Source organism: Martes martes, assembly GCF_963455335.1.
Source record: "Martes martes genome assembly, chromosome: 1".
In the NCBI taxonomy this organism is placed as follows: Eukaryota; Metazoa; Chordata; class Mammalia; order Carnivora; family Mustelidae; genus Martes; species Martes martes.
Window position 1 is genome coordinate 187,167,932 of NC_137888.1, and position 20,024 is coordinate 187,187,955.

Here is a 20,024-nt window from a genome sequence, read left to right on the forward strand (position 1 = left end):
ATTTACTTCCTCTTTGCAGTTCCTTAATTGTACAGGTAATTACTCAGTTCTTCAAATGAACTAGGGCAGAAAATGGGAGCCAGACATCTTTTTAGCATCTCAAAACATAACATTGTGGTATACAGAGAGTAGATTATCAGTTAATGTCTATTGAGAGATTGATCATACATCTTTCCCCAGGGTGCCAGGGTACCATAAAACCATAAAATTAAAGATGTCTGTCTTTTTCTGCAGGATTTTTTTACAGGGTTAAAAGGACATTTGCATAAAAATTTATTTGTAATTAAAAAATGTGGGGGCACCTGGGTGACTCAGTGGGTTAAGCGTTTACCTTTGGCTCAGATCATGATCTCAGGGATTGAGCCCCACATCATTGGGCTCCCTGCTCAGTGGAAAGTCTGCTTCTCCCTCTGCACTTTCCCCCACTCTTGCATGCTCTCTTTCTCTGTCGCTCTCTCAAATAAATAAAATATTTTAAAATAAATAAATAAATAAATAAAATCTTTTTAAAATAGCTATGTTTGCTCAAACTTTTTAAAAAATTTAGACGTAATAACAATATATAGATAGACCATATCTTATGATAAATTGCCCTCAGCCTTGGTGAGTCTCTGGGACAGAGACTGTAAAATAAAAGTAGTCATACCTACATCACTGGTTTGTTGCAAGAATTCAAGCCGATGATGGCTGTATGGGGCTGAGCATCATGTCTAGGACATAGGAAACATAATAAGCATAAATGTTGTAGAGAAATATACAAAGATGTGGAATTACAGACAAGATGTGCTGAGACATGATCCATTATTACAGATGAAGCATTGACAAAGCCAGTGTCCCTAGACATGACCATCAAGTGTAATCTACTCTTTATGGGAAGGTAAGAATATACACCAAACCCTTAAAGTGCCCTACAAATACCACTGCGATAGGAAGGGCTAAACCATGTGTCAGTCACTCATTTCTGTCACTTTATCTAATTTTTTTGGCATTTTCTCTCACTCTGCCCCAGAACATAGCTTTGTTTTTGCCACCTTCTATGAAGAAGAAGAGAAAGTTTTAACACCCTAAACATCACCAGTAATTGTGCCTGACATAAGACAGAAGGAGAAGAAAAACAAAAGTCTGTCTGATCCAAGAGCTCTACATTTTCATGTTAGGCACATGTTGAATTTTTAATGATGCAAATAATTCATAAAAATTTACAAGCAATCATAATGGATAATGAAATTATCATTCCCCACTTAAAGTGATGAAATTAATAACCACAGTTCTTTGAATTTCCTTGGATGATTGATGGAGGGAATAAACCTGATTTTATTGTGCTTATAATGAACTGCCAGAGCCCAAGCTACTGAGCAGGGGGAGGGAAGGTATTTGTAGGTGGAGAAAAAAGACACATATACTTTTTTGTGGTGATGTAGACTAGAGCTTAACAGAAAAGCAGTGTAATATTTATTCTGCTTTCTTCCATCATGGGAAAGGAGGTGAAACTACATAGCAGCACTCAGAAGGTCATGAAATTGTTTTATTTATGTAAATATGAAAGCAATGAGGGGAGGGTTTAAAACACTAATGGTTACTAAATTCTGATTTTCAACAAATTTACTTATCACAGCATTTACTCAGAGACAAATGCTTTCTTCCTCCTCCTCCTTCTTCTTTCCTCCTCTCTTCTCCTTTTTTTTTTTCCTCCTGTTTCTCTCCCACTCCTTCTCCCTCTGATATGGCCTCATATCTGTTGGTTGCTTGATAGTCCCACAATATTGTGAGACAGTCCCATTAAGGCAGACCATTCTTTCTTCATCTAGATCTGTTTTCTAGCAATAGAGTACAAATTGGTGTCTTTGACATGCTTCGTCAATCAAGTCTTCCTGACTTTGGCTGACCTTGTCTGGTTGGGACATGCAATAATCAACATTCATTCAATTCAGGTTCAACTCTCAGCTTAGTAAATGAGATAGCCCACGTGAAAACATCTAGAACAATGACTCATAGTAAGCACTCAGTCAGAGTTTTGTTAATGTCATCATTATTTGCTAAAAAGTGGGAGACCCATGCTATAAGTTCCTACTACTAAGACTCACTATTCTAGTAGTCTTACAAAGTCACCATTCCAAGAGCCACTGTTCCAATGTGTCCACTAGCAACTCACAAATGAGAAAAGACAGTCAACCTGTGGTCAGCATCTCAAGGAAACTGAATAATTACTCTTTCCTTCCTTCAAGGGCCACCTAATATTGAGGGAAAATCTGTGATTGGGAAACCAAAGCCTGTCCACCTGTTCATCCTCATGAAACTTAAAGTATTTTATGTAAACCTGTTTTCTCTTTGTCCAGCACTCTGCTGTAGATGATCTGCAGAGTTCACAATCATAACCTAGCATCAAAATAACCAAAGATCATTAAAAATAAACACTCCTGGACAGGCTATTCTCTATAAGTTCTTGCATAGTAAGTATGAGATAGAACCTAGAAATCTCTCTTTCAGTACCTTATCCATCCTCCCTCCAACTTGTGATTTTGGCACCATTATCTTGTCCCATCAAACTGCTCCCTGGTCTCTCCTTTGTCCAGTCTATTCCGTGCATTCTCAACCAACTATCATCCTCAGTTACAAACCAGCTAATAACGTATCTGACCCTGTACTGAACCCTTACTATCCATTGTCTCATTTAATCCTCACAACACCCAAAAGTGGTAGACATCATTGTTTCCCCATTTACACATCAGAAATTAGAGCCCCAGAGGGGTTAGAAGACTTACTCAAGATCACATAGCTAGGTGGTGATCTGCCGTATCTGTATCTGCACTAAAACCTGCTACACGAAACCCAGGTGTACCTGATTTCAAAGCTCCAGATCCTAAATGCTACGTGATAATCATTACATCATTATGCACATATTATGTGTATACATATACAATAATCATTGCATTACTTCGCTGCCAAAGACTCCCTATTCCTTGCAGCAGGGATCACAAATGGAAATGCTTACAAGGGTCAGGCAACAAGTACTGATCCCAGAAGATAATAGGGATAAGGACTAGGAGCTACATTTCATGCCTACCCAGGTACAAAGCCTTTTCAAACAGTGGCCAGGTCTCTGGCTCTTTACCTTCAGGAAATCATCATCAACATGATCAACAAGGATCTTTCATTAAAGTACTAATCTTTCCTACTCTTTTTTAGATCTTTGCTTCTTAATTAGGAGAATTTCTATATCATAGCTCAGGCACTGACTTTGCAAGCAGGAGTCAAAAGTTTACCTTTGGAGAAGGCTCACAAAACTCAGCTCAGCTTGGTTTTCTGAGCACTGCCTGCACACTTACCCACATGTGTGGAGCATTCTAGGGTCTGCTGAGCCCACTGAGATCCTGCAGTCAATTTGTCAGAGTAAAATGTCTAAGAATGGAACTTAAACATCAGGAAGGGGAAGTCATATTTACCACTTAGCAAACATGAGACGTTTGTCAAATTACTTAATATTTCTAGGTTTTAGTTTCCTCATCTGTGACACTGGGTAAACGACTCTCACCACCCCCATAGCATCACTGTAGGGATTAAATGAGATAGTATAGTGGAGGGCATGCAGAACTCTGCCAGGCTCACAGTTAGTGCTCAGTAAATGGTAGCTGTTGGGATGAACTGATGACTGTGATGGTGATTAATAGTTAAAATGGTTGCATGACACAGCTTTGAATATAACAACTTGAGATTTTCCCCAAGCCCCCCACCTGTAGCAGGTAGGGAGTTAAGGATGCAAGTAAGGGGTTTTCTTTCATGGTCATGCTGATTAATGGTAACTGAGGAAGGACAGAGAGGAGTAGGGAGAAAAAACGTATATAGAGGTCTCTCTTTATCCTCTCTCTTTTTCCATGTCCCCCAGACCTTTTCTACCAAGTGCCACCCACAACAAATTGAATGGCCTACTTCCATCTTTCTAACCAAGCCTTTTAAGTGGTTCGATTACTTTCTTTTACATAGCAGTAATTGGTTTTACCTGATTATGCGAGGATACCAATATTGCGGTGAGAGGAGGACACCCTGGCCTTGGTGCAATTAGTCAGTTTCATTCCGAGTTTCTCAAAGTATTATGCACTACACACTAGCCATTCATGAACCTCTTTGGGAAAAAGTTTCTATAGTCAAATAAGTTTGGGAAATGTGTATGGTATGGTCCCACTTAAAGATTCAGAATGTATATTAGCATAATAAAAACTCTAAGAACCTGCAGAAAGGCACCAGTTTTTGGGTAAGTCAGTATTTCCTGAACCAGTTTCATCACGAGACCTTTCTTACATCTGCTAAGTAAACTCATGCTCAGCTACTTTCACCTTGGAGCTTGGGAGACTGAGAAAGAGCACTGGAGAGACAGGGAGACAGAGAAAGAGAGAAAGGGAAGGAAGAAGGGAGAGAGAATAACAAATCAGACTCATTAATTCACTCAGTGAGTATTTTCAGGATGCTGGGTACTGGAGATAAAGTGCAGACCACAAATTAGGTCCCATCCTTCTGGTGGGTTTGAAGCTATGACTCCCCCACCTCATTCTCCCTTTACTTCACTAAAGGAGGGAACAGAGGAGGATGGAGACCCCTCTTCTCTGGTCTCCGCTTAAGCACCACAGCCTGGGACAGGATGTCCCCTGACCACCTACTTAACGTAGCCCTGCCCCAGCCATTCCGTTCCATGAACCCATTCTACTGTCTTCGTAGGTCCTATTATTTTTAGAAATCACCATGCTTCTTTACTTGGGTATCTTCATGAGTGCAAGGACCTTCTCTGTCTTATTCATTGAGGCTTGCCCTGAGCCCAAACAGTGCCTGGCACATATGGTGCTCAACATAGATTGGGCAGGTGGGTGAATTTGTGAATGAGTGAACAAATGAAAAACAACAAAAGGCAACAACAGCAAATGAGCCCTTTTGAGGCCGAATCAATAAACCTGCTCTCATTCACTGGGAAACTCAAAAAGATCAGCAAGGGAAGATATCCAATCAGTTCTCTACTGCCCACAATTCTGTATTTTTGCTCCCACCACTCATTTTGCAAGGGCAGGGCAAAAGTCATTTGCCTGGCACCCACTGACTCATCTGCATTATAGATATAACACACTTAGGTCCTTTATCTATTGTATTGAATTGGATTAAAATAAGTGGAATCAGCAGGCTCAGATGCCTGGCAGACTCTGGACCTGGCCTGGAATTCTAGCTGTGGATGGATAAGGAAGAGGCAGGCGGGGACACTCAGGGAGAGTCTTTGAAGTTGGGAGGTTAGAGGGGGAATTTTTGATGGGTTCCTGTAAGGACTAGAGAAAATCCCCATGATAGCCCCATTATTATCGCTGCACCTGTAAAAAGTTTTTCAGTGTTTTGTATGTTGTAGGCACTATACCAAATACTTCATATGCTTTATTTCATTTAACCACAAAACAGCTTAGAAACTGAAACTCGGGGGGGCACCTGGGTGGCTTAGTGGGTTAGGGCCTCTGCCTTCAGCTCAGGTCATGGTCCCGGGGTCCTGGGATCGAGTCCCGTGTCGGACTCTCTGCTCGGTGGGAAGCTTGCTTCCCTTCCTCTCTCTCTGCCTGCCTCTCTGCCTACTTGTGATCTCTGTCTGTCAAATAAATAAATAAAAATCTTTAAAAAAAAAACAAAACTGAAACTCGGGTAAGTTCTCAGATGAGGTAGTTGAGGCCCAAAGAATTTAAGTAGCTTCCCATGATTATACAACATACAAGTGGCAAAGAACAGATTCCCAGCTGGCCTAGTGAGTTTGGAATAGTCTAAATTTAGTGAATGAAAATTATTCTGACATTAAAATTCACAAGTAGCACTATTTCAAAATTGATTATTGGGTCAACAGATATTTATGATGTGCCCTCAGTGTGCCAGGCATTAGTCTAGATACAGATATAGAGAGAACAAAGCAGACAAAAGCCTCTGCCCTTCACAGAGCTTGGCTTCTAGTGAGAGGAGGCAGGAAATAAAGACAAAAACAAGAGTAAAATACATGCTGGATGGCAGTAAGTGCTCGAGAGAGAAATAGAATAGGGAAGGAAGAGAGTTTGAGGAATGAGGAATGCTGGGGTTCCTAATTTCTTCAGGACAGTCAAGGGAGAGTTCACTGATAAAGTGACTATGGATAGAGCCTGGAAGAAACTGGAGACAGACCCATATAGAATACTAGGGGAGGAGCATTTCAAAAAATAGGAAACCTCAAGTGCAAAGACCCTGAGGGGGAAGTGTGTTTAGGATTTTTGAAGAACGACAAGAAGACTCTTGTGGCTGGAGCTGAGCAAAGGATGGTGAAGGTGACAGGTCAGAGGCAAAGAAGGTCCAACTTGGGTAGGGCCTTGGAGGCCATAGTGAAGACTTGTCACTTATTTTGACTGAGATGGGAAAGCATTGGGAGTGTTTGAACGGAGGAGTGGTCATAGCTGACTTATACTTTAAAAGATTACTCTGGCTTCTGGGGGCTTGTAGGACACAAGGAAAATGCAGGAAAACAAGTTAGAAGGCTATTGTAATAAACCAAGGGAGAGTTGATGGTGACCTGGACCAAAGAGGGGTCCGTGGAGTGGAGAGAAGTGGTCAGATTATGCCTGTACTTTGAAGATAGGACCAACAGATTTTTCTGGAGTCACAGATGATTCCAGAGCAATTGGAAGGATGGAGTTGGAAATTGCTGACCTGAGGAAGACTTCAGGAGGAACCAGTTTGAAATTTGGGTAGAGATTAAAAGTTGAGTGTTAAACATATTAAGCCGGAGTGCCTATTAAACATCACTAGTGTGGTCAGTGTAGACCAGGATTTCTCAGCCTCAGCATTGCTGACCTTTGACCTGGATCATTCTTCATTGCTGGAGACTGCCCTGTTCATTGTAGAATTTTTAGCGGCATCCCTAGCCTTTATCCAAAATGCTAGTTGTGACCCCCCCCCCAACCACGGTCATGACTATCAAAAACGTCTCCAGGCATTACCAAATGTATCCGGGGAGAAGGAAGGGAGCAAAATAGCCCCCATTGAGAACCATTGCTGTGGACAGAGAAAAGAGGAGGTTGGCAGACTAAAGCCTGGGTGTGCTAAAGTTTAGAGAAAAGAGGAAGAAAAGCAGCAAAGGAAGCTGTGGGGTAGGGGGAGGACCAGAAGAAGGAATCTGTGCTTCACTTGCTGTTTGGATGATTCTAAATAGATATCTTGATCATAAACCTCTGTAAACGAGTCTATCAAAATGCATAGAATTTAATGGTAAATAGATTATGGTCAATTCTAACCACCCAGCTATCTCAAAGAAAGGGTTGTGGTATTGTTTTTTTTTTTTTTAATAAGATTAGTCATGACTAAATTTGTGATAGCCTCCAAATTCAATCACATGGTTTTTTTAAAAAAGATTTTATTATTTATTTGGCAGAGAGATCACAAGTAGGCAGAGCAGCAGGCAGAGAGAGAGAGGGGGAAGCAGGCTCACCACTGAGCAGAGAGCCTGATGTGAGGCTCGATCCCAGGACCCTGAGATCATGACCTGAGGTGAAGGCAGAGGCTCAACCCACTGAGCCCCGCAGGCACCCTTCACATGGGTTTCTAAAGTTCCTTTTAAACCCCTGTTACCTCAGGACCCTATTCATAACAGCAGCTCACATGTATTTAGCCAAGCCATATCATGTGTTCATTGTGCCAGTGCTTTGCCTGAATTATATGATTTATTCTTTGTAATAACTCATATGGTAAGTATTTTGCTCATCTCCAGTCTACAGATGAGGAGACTAAGGCTCAGAGAGGTTATGTCTCTTATCCACAATCACACAGCTCCTCAGAGGTGGAGCCAGGATTCACATCAGTCCATACAACTGCAAAGCCCACGTTTCTAACGACAGCATCTTCAGATTTTTCTCAGAAGCGCCACCTGGCTTCGTCTTCTGCCACTCGACTTCCCAAGCACTGAGCCTAAATGAGGTGGAAACCATAAAAAGCAAAGCTGAGCACCTGACAAGGGGGAACAACAGGAATTGAGGGGCACTCAGAATCTGACGAGTTCCAAATGCAGTTCGTTGTATGCCTTGCACACATCTCTAAACAGGGAAGGAAGGATGCAGGAAGAACCCAACCCCCCCCCCAAAAAAGTCTCCACTATGGAAAGCTAACTAACACTTGTAAGAGCCTTAGAAGCACTAAAAGGTTTTTACAACTGTTATCCACCCAGGGAGTTAAAGAAGACGAGTTTTGTAACCATCAAATCCATAGCAAGTGAGAAAACAGTCCCGAGCTGAATGAGGGACCCTCGCAGTGGGCATTCCAGGTACGCTTGGTTGAGCGCTTTCCTGGAAGTTTACGTCTCCCTAGTACTGAGACAGGAGAGTATGCAGACTTTACAGGTGGAAATGTGTGGCAGAAATATCTGTCCACTTTCTTTACCTGGGGAGAGGACATAAAACTGATTTTTATTAGAAATGTGTGCAAGTTAGAATTGAAGGAAATTATAGTTAATTCTGGCTCTTATCAATTGGTGAGCCTTCAAATTTATTATTTCAGAGTGAAACCAGTGCCAGTCATGACATTTTAGTTACACCTGGGCCCAAGACATCTGGCCTTGCAGTCATCTTCTTCACTAGACTCAAGTAGGTACAGTGCCTGGGCCCAAATAGTGTTCAAGAGCCTAGGAAACCATTAAAACCTCAAAAGGGAATGGATTAACTCTTAAAGATAACTTCAAAATCAAAAATAATATTGCATTAAATGTCTTCTAAATTTAACCTATATCCACTAGTCAATTGCAATTCAATTCAACTTTCATCCAGTTTTTTTATATATTTTTTACAAGATATACCTTTAGCATGTTTAACATTATGTGGGTGGGGATCCCAAAAAAAGAGTAGCTAGGCCCTGTGGAGGACCCTGGTGGCCCCTGCAAGGAGAGCCAAATTTTCCTGGAATTATGGGTGGTATTTTCTCTCTACTGAGATGGTATCAGAAGAGATGATCCAGATGGCTTGAGCAGTGGTGATAGTTCTCTACAACTCGGATTTGTCATTTTTTAAATCATTTTTGAAGGACAATTCTCTGGCTCCAGATTGGGCCAATGCCATACCTTTGGCTTCAAGAGCAATTTCCCCAACGCTTTCAGCCTTCAGTTCATACTGAGGGGCATTTGGCCAGCTGGCCCATTCACCAATTCCCTTTGAGACTCCTGGCATTCATGACCACTCCCAGTGGTTTCTCATAAATGTGAAACAGAGGGGGAAAAAAAGAACAAATCCACAAACCAGTCCCAGGGGAAGAGAAAAGCATGGCTCACAACAGTGTCCTCAAGGATCCTTCTCTATGGGATAACGGGAATCCAGCCCATGAAAGCAAAACCAACAACAGTTCCGATAATCCCCTCCATCAAAGACACCTGGGAGGTCTCACAGGATGGGGCCGGCTGCATGGAGGACAGCCAAACCTCTGAATGGCTGTGCCTGACCCCCTCAAATCTGCCTCTATGTGCCCACCACAGCTTGGGTGTCCACTCAGTCAGAGCCACAAATGCTGGGGGCACTCCAGTGCAGCTGAAGTTGGCTTCATGGTCATTGCTTTCCACGCGGGAGGCTCGAGCGGGGGCACCTTTGATGTGCCGAGGGCTTCCTCTAGGAGCACTTGACTGCAAGTGGTTTGAGAGACATTGGCTGCCTGCCTTGGTCTTGGGAGGTGTTGACACTCTGGCTCGTTAGGGGACCCGGACCGTGCTTTTGGCAGCCTTAGCCAGCACAATCAGACCTCAGTCCAATTCTCACACTGTGGAGAGACTGGCAAACAGGGAGCCTATTTTCTGAGGACGTGTGAGCTGGGAACTATTTTTTCCAAGACAGCAAGGTCATGAGGCAGGCATTTATTGAGTGGTTGCAATAGACTTTTTAATAGTATGAAAGGACTACAAGATACATCTGGGTTCTCCAGCATATGCTCTTCAACCTGAAGACTCCAGACCAAACTATAGAAAACAGAGTAGAGCGAGGATGATGTGATTAAGTATCAAACAGAGGTACTGTATCAGTTGGCCATTACTCCATAACAAACCATCTGAAAACCCAATGGCTTAAAATCATAGTCATTTATTTCCTTCACTCATGGGCAAATTGATGGGGGTTGGCTGATTCATGCCAGGCTCAGCTGGGTGGCTCTACTTCACTGCTTCAAGATGTGGGTTTGGTTGGTCTTGGCTCCTCACCATGGGTTGGGCTCAGGCCTGTTCCTGCATCTTGGATGCAGCCTGGAGCGATAATAGCTCCCCAGAGAAGGCTCTGCTTCTGATGATGACCAAGGCACTGGAGTGTTAGCCCCACCACTCAAGCACATTGCAAGCCTCTGCTTCCATCACTTCTGCTAACAACCCGCTGGCCCACCCTCTTCCTGTCTCTTCCAACCTCCCTCTTTGGATTTATTTTCCTCCGTGGCAATGTGTGATAAATGTAGGAGGTATGAAAGACCTGCTGACTACGAAGTGGACGAGGGGTGATGAGAAGACAAGAGTGAAGTCTGGGTAACTGGCAGTTCCTTTGGCTAAGGCAGGGAAGCCTTAGAGGAACAGATGTGAGAGAGAAAGTGAAAGCCGAGGTTTGGGTACATTTGATTTCAGATTCCTGGAGAGGAGACATTCCAGTGGAAATGTCAAGTAGACGAGCCAGAGCCTTCATCTCTCCGCCTTGCAGACAACCCAATTTCTACAAGGCAAATGCCTCATTTATGTAGATAAGAGGTAGTTTAGCTTTTCTGGTACATTAAGAGGCCCGAATCACATCCTATCAATTAGTTTCCATGAGACACACTGTGATGGCACAATTGATTCGCTTGGCGTAGAATATCATGCAGTCTGCCTGAAAGGCAAGCCAGAAGATTTTAATGCAGTTGTCTCCAGGCAATTATTAACTTTCCCTCTTAGCAACGGGACCAAGGCACTTTCATTCCCTGAAATGGCAGTTCTCCCTTGTTAAAGCTCACAGTTAATTTTAAGAACCACACCAATTTAACACTCAGCTCACATGAGCCATATACCTTGAATAAATGCAAATCCTGTCTCCGTGGCATGAATTATGGCCTTATGCTGAGCATTGCCATGGCAACTAATGACATCATCCCCCAAGACCAACCTGCACAAAATCCAATTCTCCAAGGGTCCTTATTTGCCTAAAGTGGATGTGTTGTCTTGGCTTATTCACATATGCATTTGTAAATATCACTCTGTTGTCAAAGGTTTGTGGTGGATGTTTACTGTCATTTTGGGAGGTATATTCCCTTTGTGGCAAATGTTGTTTTTTGTTCATGGGGGGAGGGGGGATGAGGAAATTCTAATGAAAATTACTGTGTGTATTTGATTAGCAACATTTGTTGATAACATATGGTCTAAGGAGGCTTCCGCAAATAAGAGGCTTTAAATAGTAAACAGAGATGGGACTGCAATGAAGCAGATGCTCTCCAAACACACAGTAGAAGGTTGCTTTGCGGTGGATTTCTCCTTCCCTCTACCCGAGCATAGTCCTCTCCCTTATTTTCTCCCCTAGATCAAAGTGCTCCGTTTCAAAGCAGCGGCACTATGGAATAAGTTTGGAGAAATAATGTGCTGTGACTTTAAAAGTCATCCCCAGCCCCCCAAAATATGAATTATCTGCTACTCATGTTTATTATTTGCTATTAATAATGATGTAGTGTGACAAAATGAGTCAGCCAGCTCAGGTGGGTCTGGAAGCAGCATTTGGGCACCACGTGTCTGAAATGCTATGATATGCAATCCCCAATTTCCCAATACACTGAGAGTGCTGGAGAGAGCTCCATGAGGAATTTAGAGCCACAAATGGAATCACCATGGGCTGAGCTGTCCTTGTAAGTGCATGCTTACCGTTTATCTTCGTGGATGTGCTCCAGTGAGCCTACTTCCTTCTGATCTGCTAATGAAAATAAAAGTATCCCTGTTAGATTGAACCAGCAATTTCACTGTGTCTATCAGGGATCAGCATGCTTTTTCTATAACGGACCAGAAAGTAAATAATTTAGGCTTGTTGGCCAGATGGTCTCTGCCGTAACTACTCCGCTCTGCCTTTGAAGTGCAAAAGCAGCATGGGTGGTATGTATGGTATGGGGTGAATATAGCTGTGTCCTAATAAAACTTTATTGATGGGCATTAAAATTTTAATTTCATGTAATTTTCATATGCTACAAAACATTCTTCTTTCGATGATTTTCAGTCATTTAAAAATGGAAAAACCATTCCTAGCTCATCAGCTGTACGTAAGCTGGTATTTGGCTAGACTTGGCCCCTGGGACGGAGTTTACTAACCCCTGGTCTATAGTCCTACAGTGAAAGACATATTTTTTTAGTGTTTTCCAAGTGCTGGGTACTGAGTTGAGCAGTGTATATACAATAGCTTATCTCCTGGTTATTCATCCATCAATCCTCTGGGGTCAGTACTATTCTTATCCCTAATTAAAGATGTGAAAATCAAGGCTCAAACTCACTCTAATGAGGTTTATCATTTCTGCATTAGATATCTCTGCAGGTAAAACACAATATCCCTGAGTACTGATGTCTCCTTCCCCTTCACCTGTGCTGGATCCACAGCAGCTCCTAACACAGTGACTTGCACATGGTAGGACATGCAGGAAGTGTTTTCTAAATGAAGAAGGAAATGAAGGGCTAATTAGAGGTATGATCCCTAAAGCAGGAGAAGTCAGAGTTTCACCCAGGGCCACAGAGAGCATGTAGGTTCGTCAGCTGGACTGTTCCTGTATTTATTCCCTACCCTCTTATAAAAGGTACTTGGTTTGAAACAGACTGACGTGTCTCAATATGTGTTCCTTTACATTTGGAGGTGCCACTCTGAGTGATTGCCTTTCTAGAGTCTGTGTTTATGTGCTGATGGCTAGAAAGACCAGAAGCGATGATAATAGTTTATTTTATGACTTGGCGGCACTTTCCAGCCTCATACCATTGGCATTCTCATTGCTGCCAGCCCTTGGCCTCATGAGTTAACCCTCCTTGGTCTGCTGGGTCTCCAGTGCATGCTGCCAGGCTCAGCATGGGCTGCAGAGAGTTGGTGTCCTCCTAAAAATCCTCTTATCTCTAAGGAGATAAAGGTCTCAGTTTTGCATAAAGGAGGGAGTCATACCCTTGGTTATCCCAAATGTCACATGTCTCCTCCACAATCCCCTGAATTTGGTGACATGATTATTCTGAATTTGTCAATTCTTCCTAGTCATTAAATAAGTATTTGTTTTGTGCCAGGCCCTGTGCTTGGTGCAAAAGATTAAAAAAAAAAAAAAAAAGTTATGCCATGCTCCCGGCCCCTGAGGTGTTCATTACCTGGAGAGACAGCCAGATACACACAAAGATAATTGTCAGACTATACTATGATACTGTCTTATGAGTTACAGAGAGGCAGTGAAGCTCTATGGTTTCATGCATCGGCTCTGGGGTCAGAAACCCTATGCATTTGAAGCATGGCTCTGTGACAGTTTGAAACCATGGTCCAGTTACTTAACCTCCCCAAGTCCTAGTTTCTCCATTTATAAAGTGGGGATAATAACAGACTATGCCTCATAGAGCAGTCAGAAGGATTAAATGAGATAATCCATGAAAAGCACTCAGCCCGGGGCCAGGCAAACTTTAAGCACTTGCTAATTGGTGACTATTTTTAGGTTTTCTGTGAGCTAGCTGTAAGGTGTGATTATACCAGCAGATATGATGAGGTCACAAAAGAGGGAGACACCCTCTTTACTTTATCTACTTGTGTTCAGAAAGAAGTTCGTTAACATCCCTGACTGCTGCTTACAATAAATAGTGTCAAGCTCTGGTCTTGATACTATATGAAATCAAACTGCAATTGTATTTCAGTTCTGGGAGACTTTTAAGAAGAGGTATCCATCTTAATAACCACAGTCAGGGGGCGCCTGGGTGGCTCAGTGGGTTAAAGCCTCTGCCTTCGGCTCAGGTCATGATCCCAGGGTCCTGGGACCGAGCCCTGCATTGGGCTCTCTGCTCCGTGGAGAGCCTGCTTTCTCCTCTCTCTCTGCCTGCCGCTCTGCCTACTTGTGATCTCTGTCTGTCAAATAAATAAGTAAAATCTTAAAAAAATAATAAATAACCACAGTCAGTGCACCACAAAGCAAAAGAAATGAGCAGAGAAGAATACAACATTGAGAAATAGATCCATTTAATGATGTGTGGCCTCTCCAAAGGCCAAGACTTTGGATGCTTGCACCACTGACTAATTTGTCTATAGGGTAGGTAGCCCTCTGCGAAGTAGATGGAACATATGAAATAAATCTAAACTGAGAAGCCTTAGTGGCCCGGAGTCCTATCAGTCCTGAGACAGAACTCTCTCTTTGAGTTAGAGGTAACTGATTTAACATGATCAAGACACAGAGCAGTGAGTTGGTGGAACGTGAGAGGAAGGGCGTATGGTGACGTGGTTGAGTTTGGGTTGTGAAGTCAGACTGCCATTTGCTCCTTGTGTGTCATCCTGGACACATTATAGCCTGTCTGAGTCTGAGTTTCTTGTCTGGGACTGTGAGAGTAACCATTATAAGCATTTCACAGGATGGCCAAGAGGACTTAAAAAAGTAAAATGCATGTATGCTTGAGTAACACTTTCGAGAGAGGAATTTGTGCCTAGCACATAGTAATCTCTGAATAAATATTAGGTGTTTGTTGTAAAGGGAGGTCTCTCTGCGGCTGGAAAAAGAGAAAGAGTGGACATTTCTATGACTTTTTTTTTCAAAGGGGACAGGGACAGGAAAGAGTGCTTATAATTAAATCTCCCTGGGTCTTCTATGAATAGGAAGCATCTACAAAAGGAAGTCAGCAGTCATTCTTTTACAAAGTCCAAGGACTATAGTCAAGGGTGAAGGTTTATGTCAACACCAGTGACAGTCAATTTCCACTGCATCACCCATCCTCAGTCCCAGCTAAACAGACTGGGTGTCATTGAACCCACAACCTTATTCAGGGACTTGTGACTCATGCAACTACACAGGCACTATACTCGGACCAATGTTTGGTTTAATGCTCTGCATTGTCATCTTGACATTAATTACTTTATCCTTGAACCTGTTTGTTAAGTGAAGTTCAGTGGAACAGTGGAGCACACATTTGAGCAGAACTACTCTGAGAAAGAGAGACTCTTTATTTTAGCACCTTTCGTGGCACTTCCTCCTGCTTTTTGAAGAAGGAGCCCCACATTTTCATTTTGCACAGGCCTTGAAAATGACATAGCCCATCCCGATTAGATGGGAGACTTTTCTCTTTTGGCCTGCTTCACTGGGCCAGGCTGCCATTTTGAGATCCGATGGATAAATCAGGACTCAGCAGTGACCTAAAAACTTGAGGTGAGCCAAGGATCATGGTGGGAAGCCAAAAGCACAGCTGCAGGTCTGGGGGGAAGGGAAAGCCTCAGTATCCAAAGGGACTGGGCCGTCAGGGCAGCCTCCAGTGGCTTGAATTGCATCCAGCTGACAGGATGAAGGCCTCACTCTGCCTCACAGTCTGAGTCATGTTGAATGTCTGATGAGCTGAGCGTCCTCCGGTAGCAGGAGGGGTCCAGGCAGACTGAGTTAGTGCCTACTGAGCAGGCCAGAAAAAACCCTACAAATGAGTCCCAACAAGAGTATCATAGAGACACAGTGTGGGGAACCCCTAGGACGCTGCGATCAAGGCCTCTTTGTGGCTTGGTGTAAAGGCATCTCATTCCAGAACTCTTTTTTGGTTTCCAGAAGGAATCTTCCTCATCTCCATGACTGATCATGATAAATGCCCAAAGACATTAATAGCATAATTCATCACAAAGAGTAAATTAATGATCATGGTTTTTGCCAATATGGCTAATTATTGATAATTATGACAGTATCAGCAGGGAGAGCTGTAACATGGGAATTAAGGGATTTGGGTTCTAGAAAGCTTGGTCAAAATTCACTGGAATAAAAGGGGCAAGATCTTGAGTTTCTTCTCAGTTTTCTCATCTGTGAAATGGGGGTGATAATAACTGTCTTACTACTTACATTGTATAGTAGGAAGGCAACGTCATAGATTCTTAATATGTTTTGAATGGATAACACAAAATAGAAGTGATCATCACAATTACTAGAACATATCTTACATATCCTTATCTTGGGGAGGAAAGGTAGCCACAACTTGTTGGGTTCTCATGCTCTTTCAAGCCTGTTACTATTTACTTTTTATTTTTTTATCCTTACTTTTATTTATTTATCTTTATCTTATTTTTATTTATCTTTATTACTTCACTACTCTGAAATGAGGCCTCTTTATAGATGAGCATTCTGAGGAACAGGGACATTGGTTACTTGCCTTAAGTCCTACAGTTCGTAAATGACTAACCATGATTTGAAATAAAGGTGTCTGATTCAAAACCCTATACTTTGTCATGTTGCTTTTGCTAGTAAATTAAGTCCCTGTTTTAGGAGCCTTCTGCAGTAGCTGATGACCAAAATTAGGAGCTTCTATCTGTACACCTAACATTGTGCTGTTGTGTTTGGAACTTGTTTCTTATTCTGTCTCCTGTCCTTTTGCATGTCTTCTCCCTTTCTCAGTCATGACTGTTGGGTTTCCTCAATGACTTTTTATCCCTTGGGTCCCAATCTGGGCTCCTCCTTACCTCCATTTTTTTTTTTTTTGGTGCTATCTTGTCAGCCTTCTCTGGATTCCTCACATCCTTGAGTTTAATCAACAGGATTTATTTGAGCACAACATGGAGACTAGAAGTCATTTCTATCATTCACAAAAGAAGAAATACAACCAACAAACAATAATATATTCAAGCCTGCTATTTGTCAAAGAAATGCCCATGAAATCACCAAAGACAAAGTAAGCCAGAGGAAAAAGTGAATAGGGGCACCCCGTGAAGGCAAGAAGCCCTGTGATTTGCACTCATTCCCAGATGCTGGGACAAAGGTTGCCACCTTTGTGGAAAGCATTTTGGGAATCGGTGTCCCAAGACTTGAAAGTGTTCATTGATGAGCAGAATTCCTGCAGCATTATAAGAGCAGCATAATGTTTTTTGATATTGCCCAAGGAAATAATCAAAGATGAAGTTTAAAAAGTCATGTCCAGCCCCATCTCAATAATAGAACAATGGTTAAATAAATTATGATATACCTATAAGGAACTATATATTATAGGGTCATTAAAAATAATATTTTAACGTATAATTTACAGTATGAACATTAGCCACCATATAAAGCTAAAGGGGAAAAAAAAACTTCTATACAAAATTATATCTATTCCTGTTTCCTAGTTCTGTAAAAGAATGTATATTTAGCCTCACTTATTTATTCACCAAATATTTCTTAAGTGTGTTCTATGTGCTAAGCACTATGCTAAGTATGCAACATAAGCAAAAAACACCCTATCAGAGGATTCAGCTGTTGAACAATCACACAGAAATAAGTAATTACAAATCCATTGATTGCTAGGACAGAAAATGAAACAGTGTGTTCCAGAGAGTTTAACACTGGCCCACATTTAGACTGGGAGACCAGGGATGGGAAGGTGTTATTGAAGCTGGGCTCTGAAGAGGCAGTTAGGTGGGGAGAAGCATTGCCAACAGGGCATGCCTGGAGGGGCCCTGAGGTGGCACAGGTAGGAGTGGGCGAGCAGGAGACTACACGCACGAGGTCTGGAGTGCACACTGGGAGCCCAGTGCAATCCAAACCCCCAGATGGAGCAGGCAAGTGGGAGACTATACACAGGAGTCTGGATTTCACCCTGGGGGCTCAGTGCAATCCAGTGGACACTTCTGGAAGACCACACTGATGGCAGGTACAGAACAGATAGTAGGGCTCTGTGATAACAGTGATGAGTAGAGGAAAAGCCCCAACTGAGGCAACCATCAGAGGTTTGTGTCCGCCCTACCTGGCACCCCACCCAGATGCTAGTTAAGCAACCCTTTGCTCTGAGGAGATCTAAGACTCAGATTCCCACAGACCAGTGGGGAAGGACATTTCCCTCTTTTCCTCCTTCTACCTTCCACTTCTTTGAGTTCCATCCATTCTTCTATTCAGCTCATCTTTGAATACTAGAAAAAATGGGCTCCCCCCAACCTCCCCACAGCTACTGATATCGCATTTTAAAGTCAGGTGTTGGCTCTGACCAAATGAAGCCCTGTCTCAACATCTAGAACTGCAGTTTCCAAGAACTAGGGATTCAAAGGATACAAGGAAATATTTGTGCTAATCCTGAAATCGTTTGTAAGGATAGCAAATGCATGGGGAAAAGTTCTCGACAACTCCATTTCATGCTAATTCCAAGTGATTCCTTATAGTGCTCTGTGAAGACCCGTGGCAACTTTCTGAGCATCTGTCTTGCATTTGCCTAACAAGTTAATTAACACTTTTTGTCACTCTGGCAGCTTTGGAGGGGAGGCAAGGGGAGGGGGATGTGACAGCCAGTGCTGCCTCGGGTTAACCCTCCATTCCCCCTACTCGGGAGGAAGGCAGCTGAGTTTAGCATTGTCAAAGCAGACCGCTCTGCATTGACCTTTCTGATTCTGTCTGCAGCTGGGGCACCCAGGGCGACTTCTCGACAACCCACGCACTGCCTGCTGTGAAGGTGAAGCTGTTCACAGAGAGCACAGGGGTCCTGGCCTTGGAGGACAAGGAGCTCGGACGGGTAAGTGCTCCCCATCACAAGGAGCTCCAAAGAGCGGTGTCCCCAGGTCCTATAGGCAGCATTGCCAAGTACTGAAAGGTCCAGCTTTGGGTTTGAATCCACAGGCTCTACTCTCCATTGACTGTGTCACCTTGGGCAAGTCCCTCAACCTCTCCAACCCTCTGTTTCTCCTCTTTAAATCTGGACTACCAATAGTGCACGCTGCAGAAGTCAGAGTAGAGGTTCTCCATACCCTTAGACCCAGATGCTCTCTAGAGCAAAGATTTGCAATGACCCTCCTATACTGAAGTGAAATTCTTATATAATTTAACAAACCGACCCATCTAACAATTTAAAAATCAATACAATGACATAATATAAAGGAGAAATAAAAGGGAATGAGTTAAGAAAAATAACTTCAAAATGTAAAGATTTAGGGCCAACTGCACTAGAAGACCTAAAGAAGGAATGTGAACCACTCTAAAGGTCACGGCCACAAAACCCGCCCCGGAGTGGAGAAGCTCTGAAGCTTAAATGTCAGTAAATGGATTTCTTGAAACGGCCCACAAATCTTGGTAACAAAGTTTCCTCAGTTTCCCTGGAAAAGCACCAAAAATACTTTTGAGTGTATATTGTTCCAAATTACAAAAATTCAACAGAGTGAAGTTTAAGGATCTAATTGCTTATTAAATGATTCATGAATTCTGCAAGTAGAGGGGGCTCCAAGGAGATATACGATAACCAAAGTTTCTGTAGAAGGAGGATGGGGCGAGAAATTATCAGCAAAGGAAAAGGATTGTTTTAGGCAAGGTGGCTTTCCTTTAGGGGGGAAAGTGAGAGGTCTTATCACACAGATGACCCCGTCTCTCTTTGAGGGATGGAGGAGGCTCAAGTGGCAGATTCACCAGCCCTGACCGAAAACTTCCTGATGGACCCGTTAAGACTACATTTCTGGGGGAGGTTGTAAGTGAAGTTAGATTATGTCCTGAGCACCATTTTGAGAACAAATAATACCCTTTGATGCCTGCGGTTTTCTTCTTAACAATATGTAAAGAAGATTTAAGATCCAGACTCAGTTCGTTATAAACAGGCTTTTCCACCTCCACTCACACCCAGTGGGAATATTCAGAAGTCGGGTAAGACGCAGGACGATTCCTCACTGAGGAGAAGCATCTCATTCACTGCATGACGTGTAGTATCCCTGGGCCCCGACCATACAGTACCAACAGAGCCCAGCACCATTATCTTGTCGACCAAAAATGTCCCCCAGATTTCTGAAACATCCCAAAAGGAGGCCCCAATCCCTTTGAGTACCACTGAGAATTATAATAAAGACATTTCTTTTTACCTCTCAGCCATCAACTCTGCACCACGCAGCCATTATTTTCAGAATGTAAGT

The 20,024-nt window shown here is 42.8% G+C and overlaps 1 protein-coding gene across 1 annotated transcript in view; it reads left to right on the forward strand.

The window, feature by feature from the left end:
* CADPS (calcium dependent secretion activator) overlaps positions 1-20,024 on the forward strand; it is a gene marked incomplete at its 5' end in the record, with an annotated part of 471,496 nt that overhangs the window by 262,591 nt on the left and 188,881 nt on the right. Inside the window, one exon of the mRNA XM_080812815.1 lies at positions 18,535-18,646. Within this exon, the coding sequence (XP_080668941.1) occupies positions 18,535-18,646 (112 nt within the window). The remainder of the gene's footprint in view (positions 1-18,534; positions 18,647-20,024) is intronic.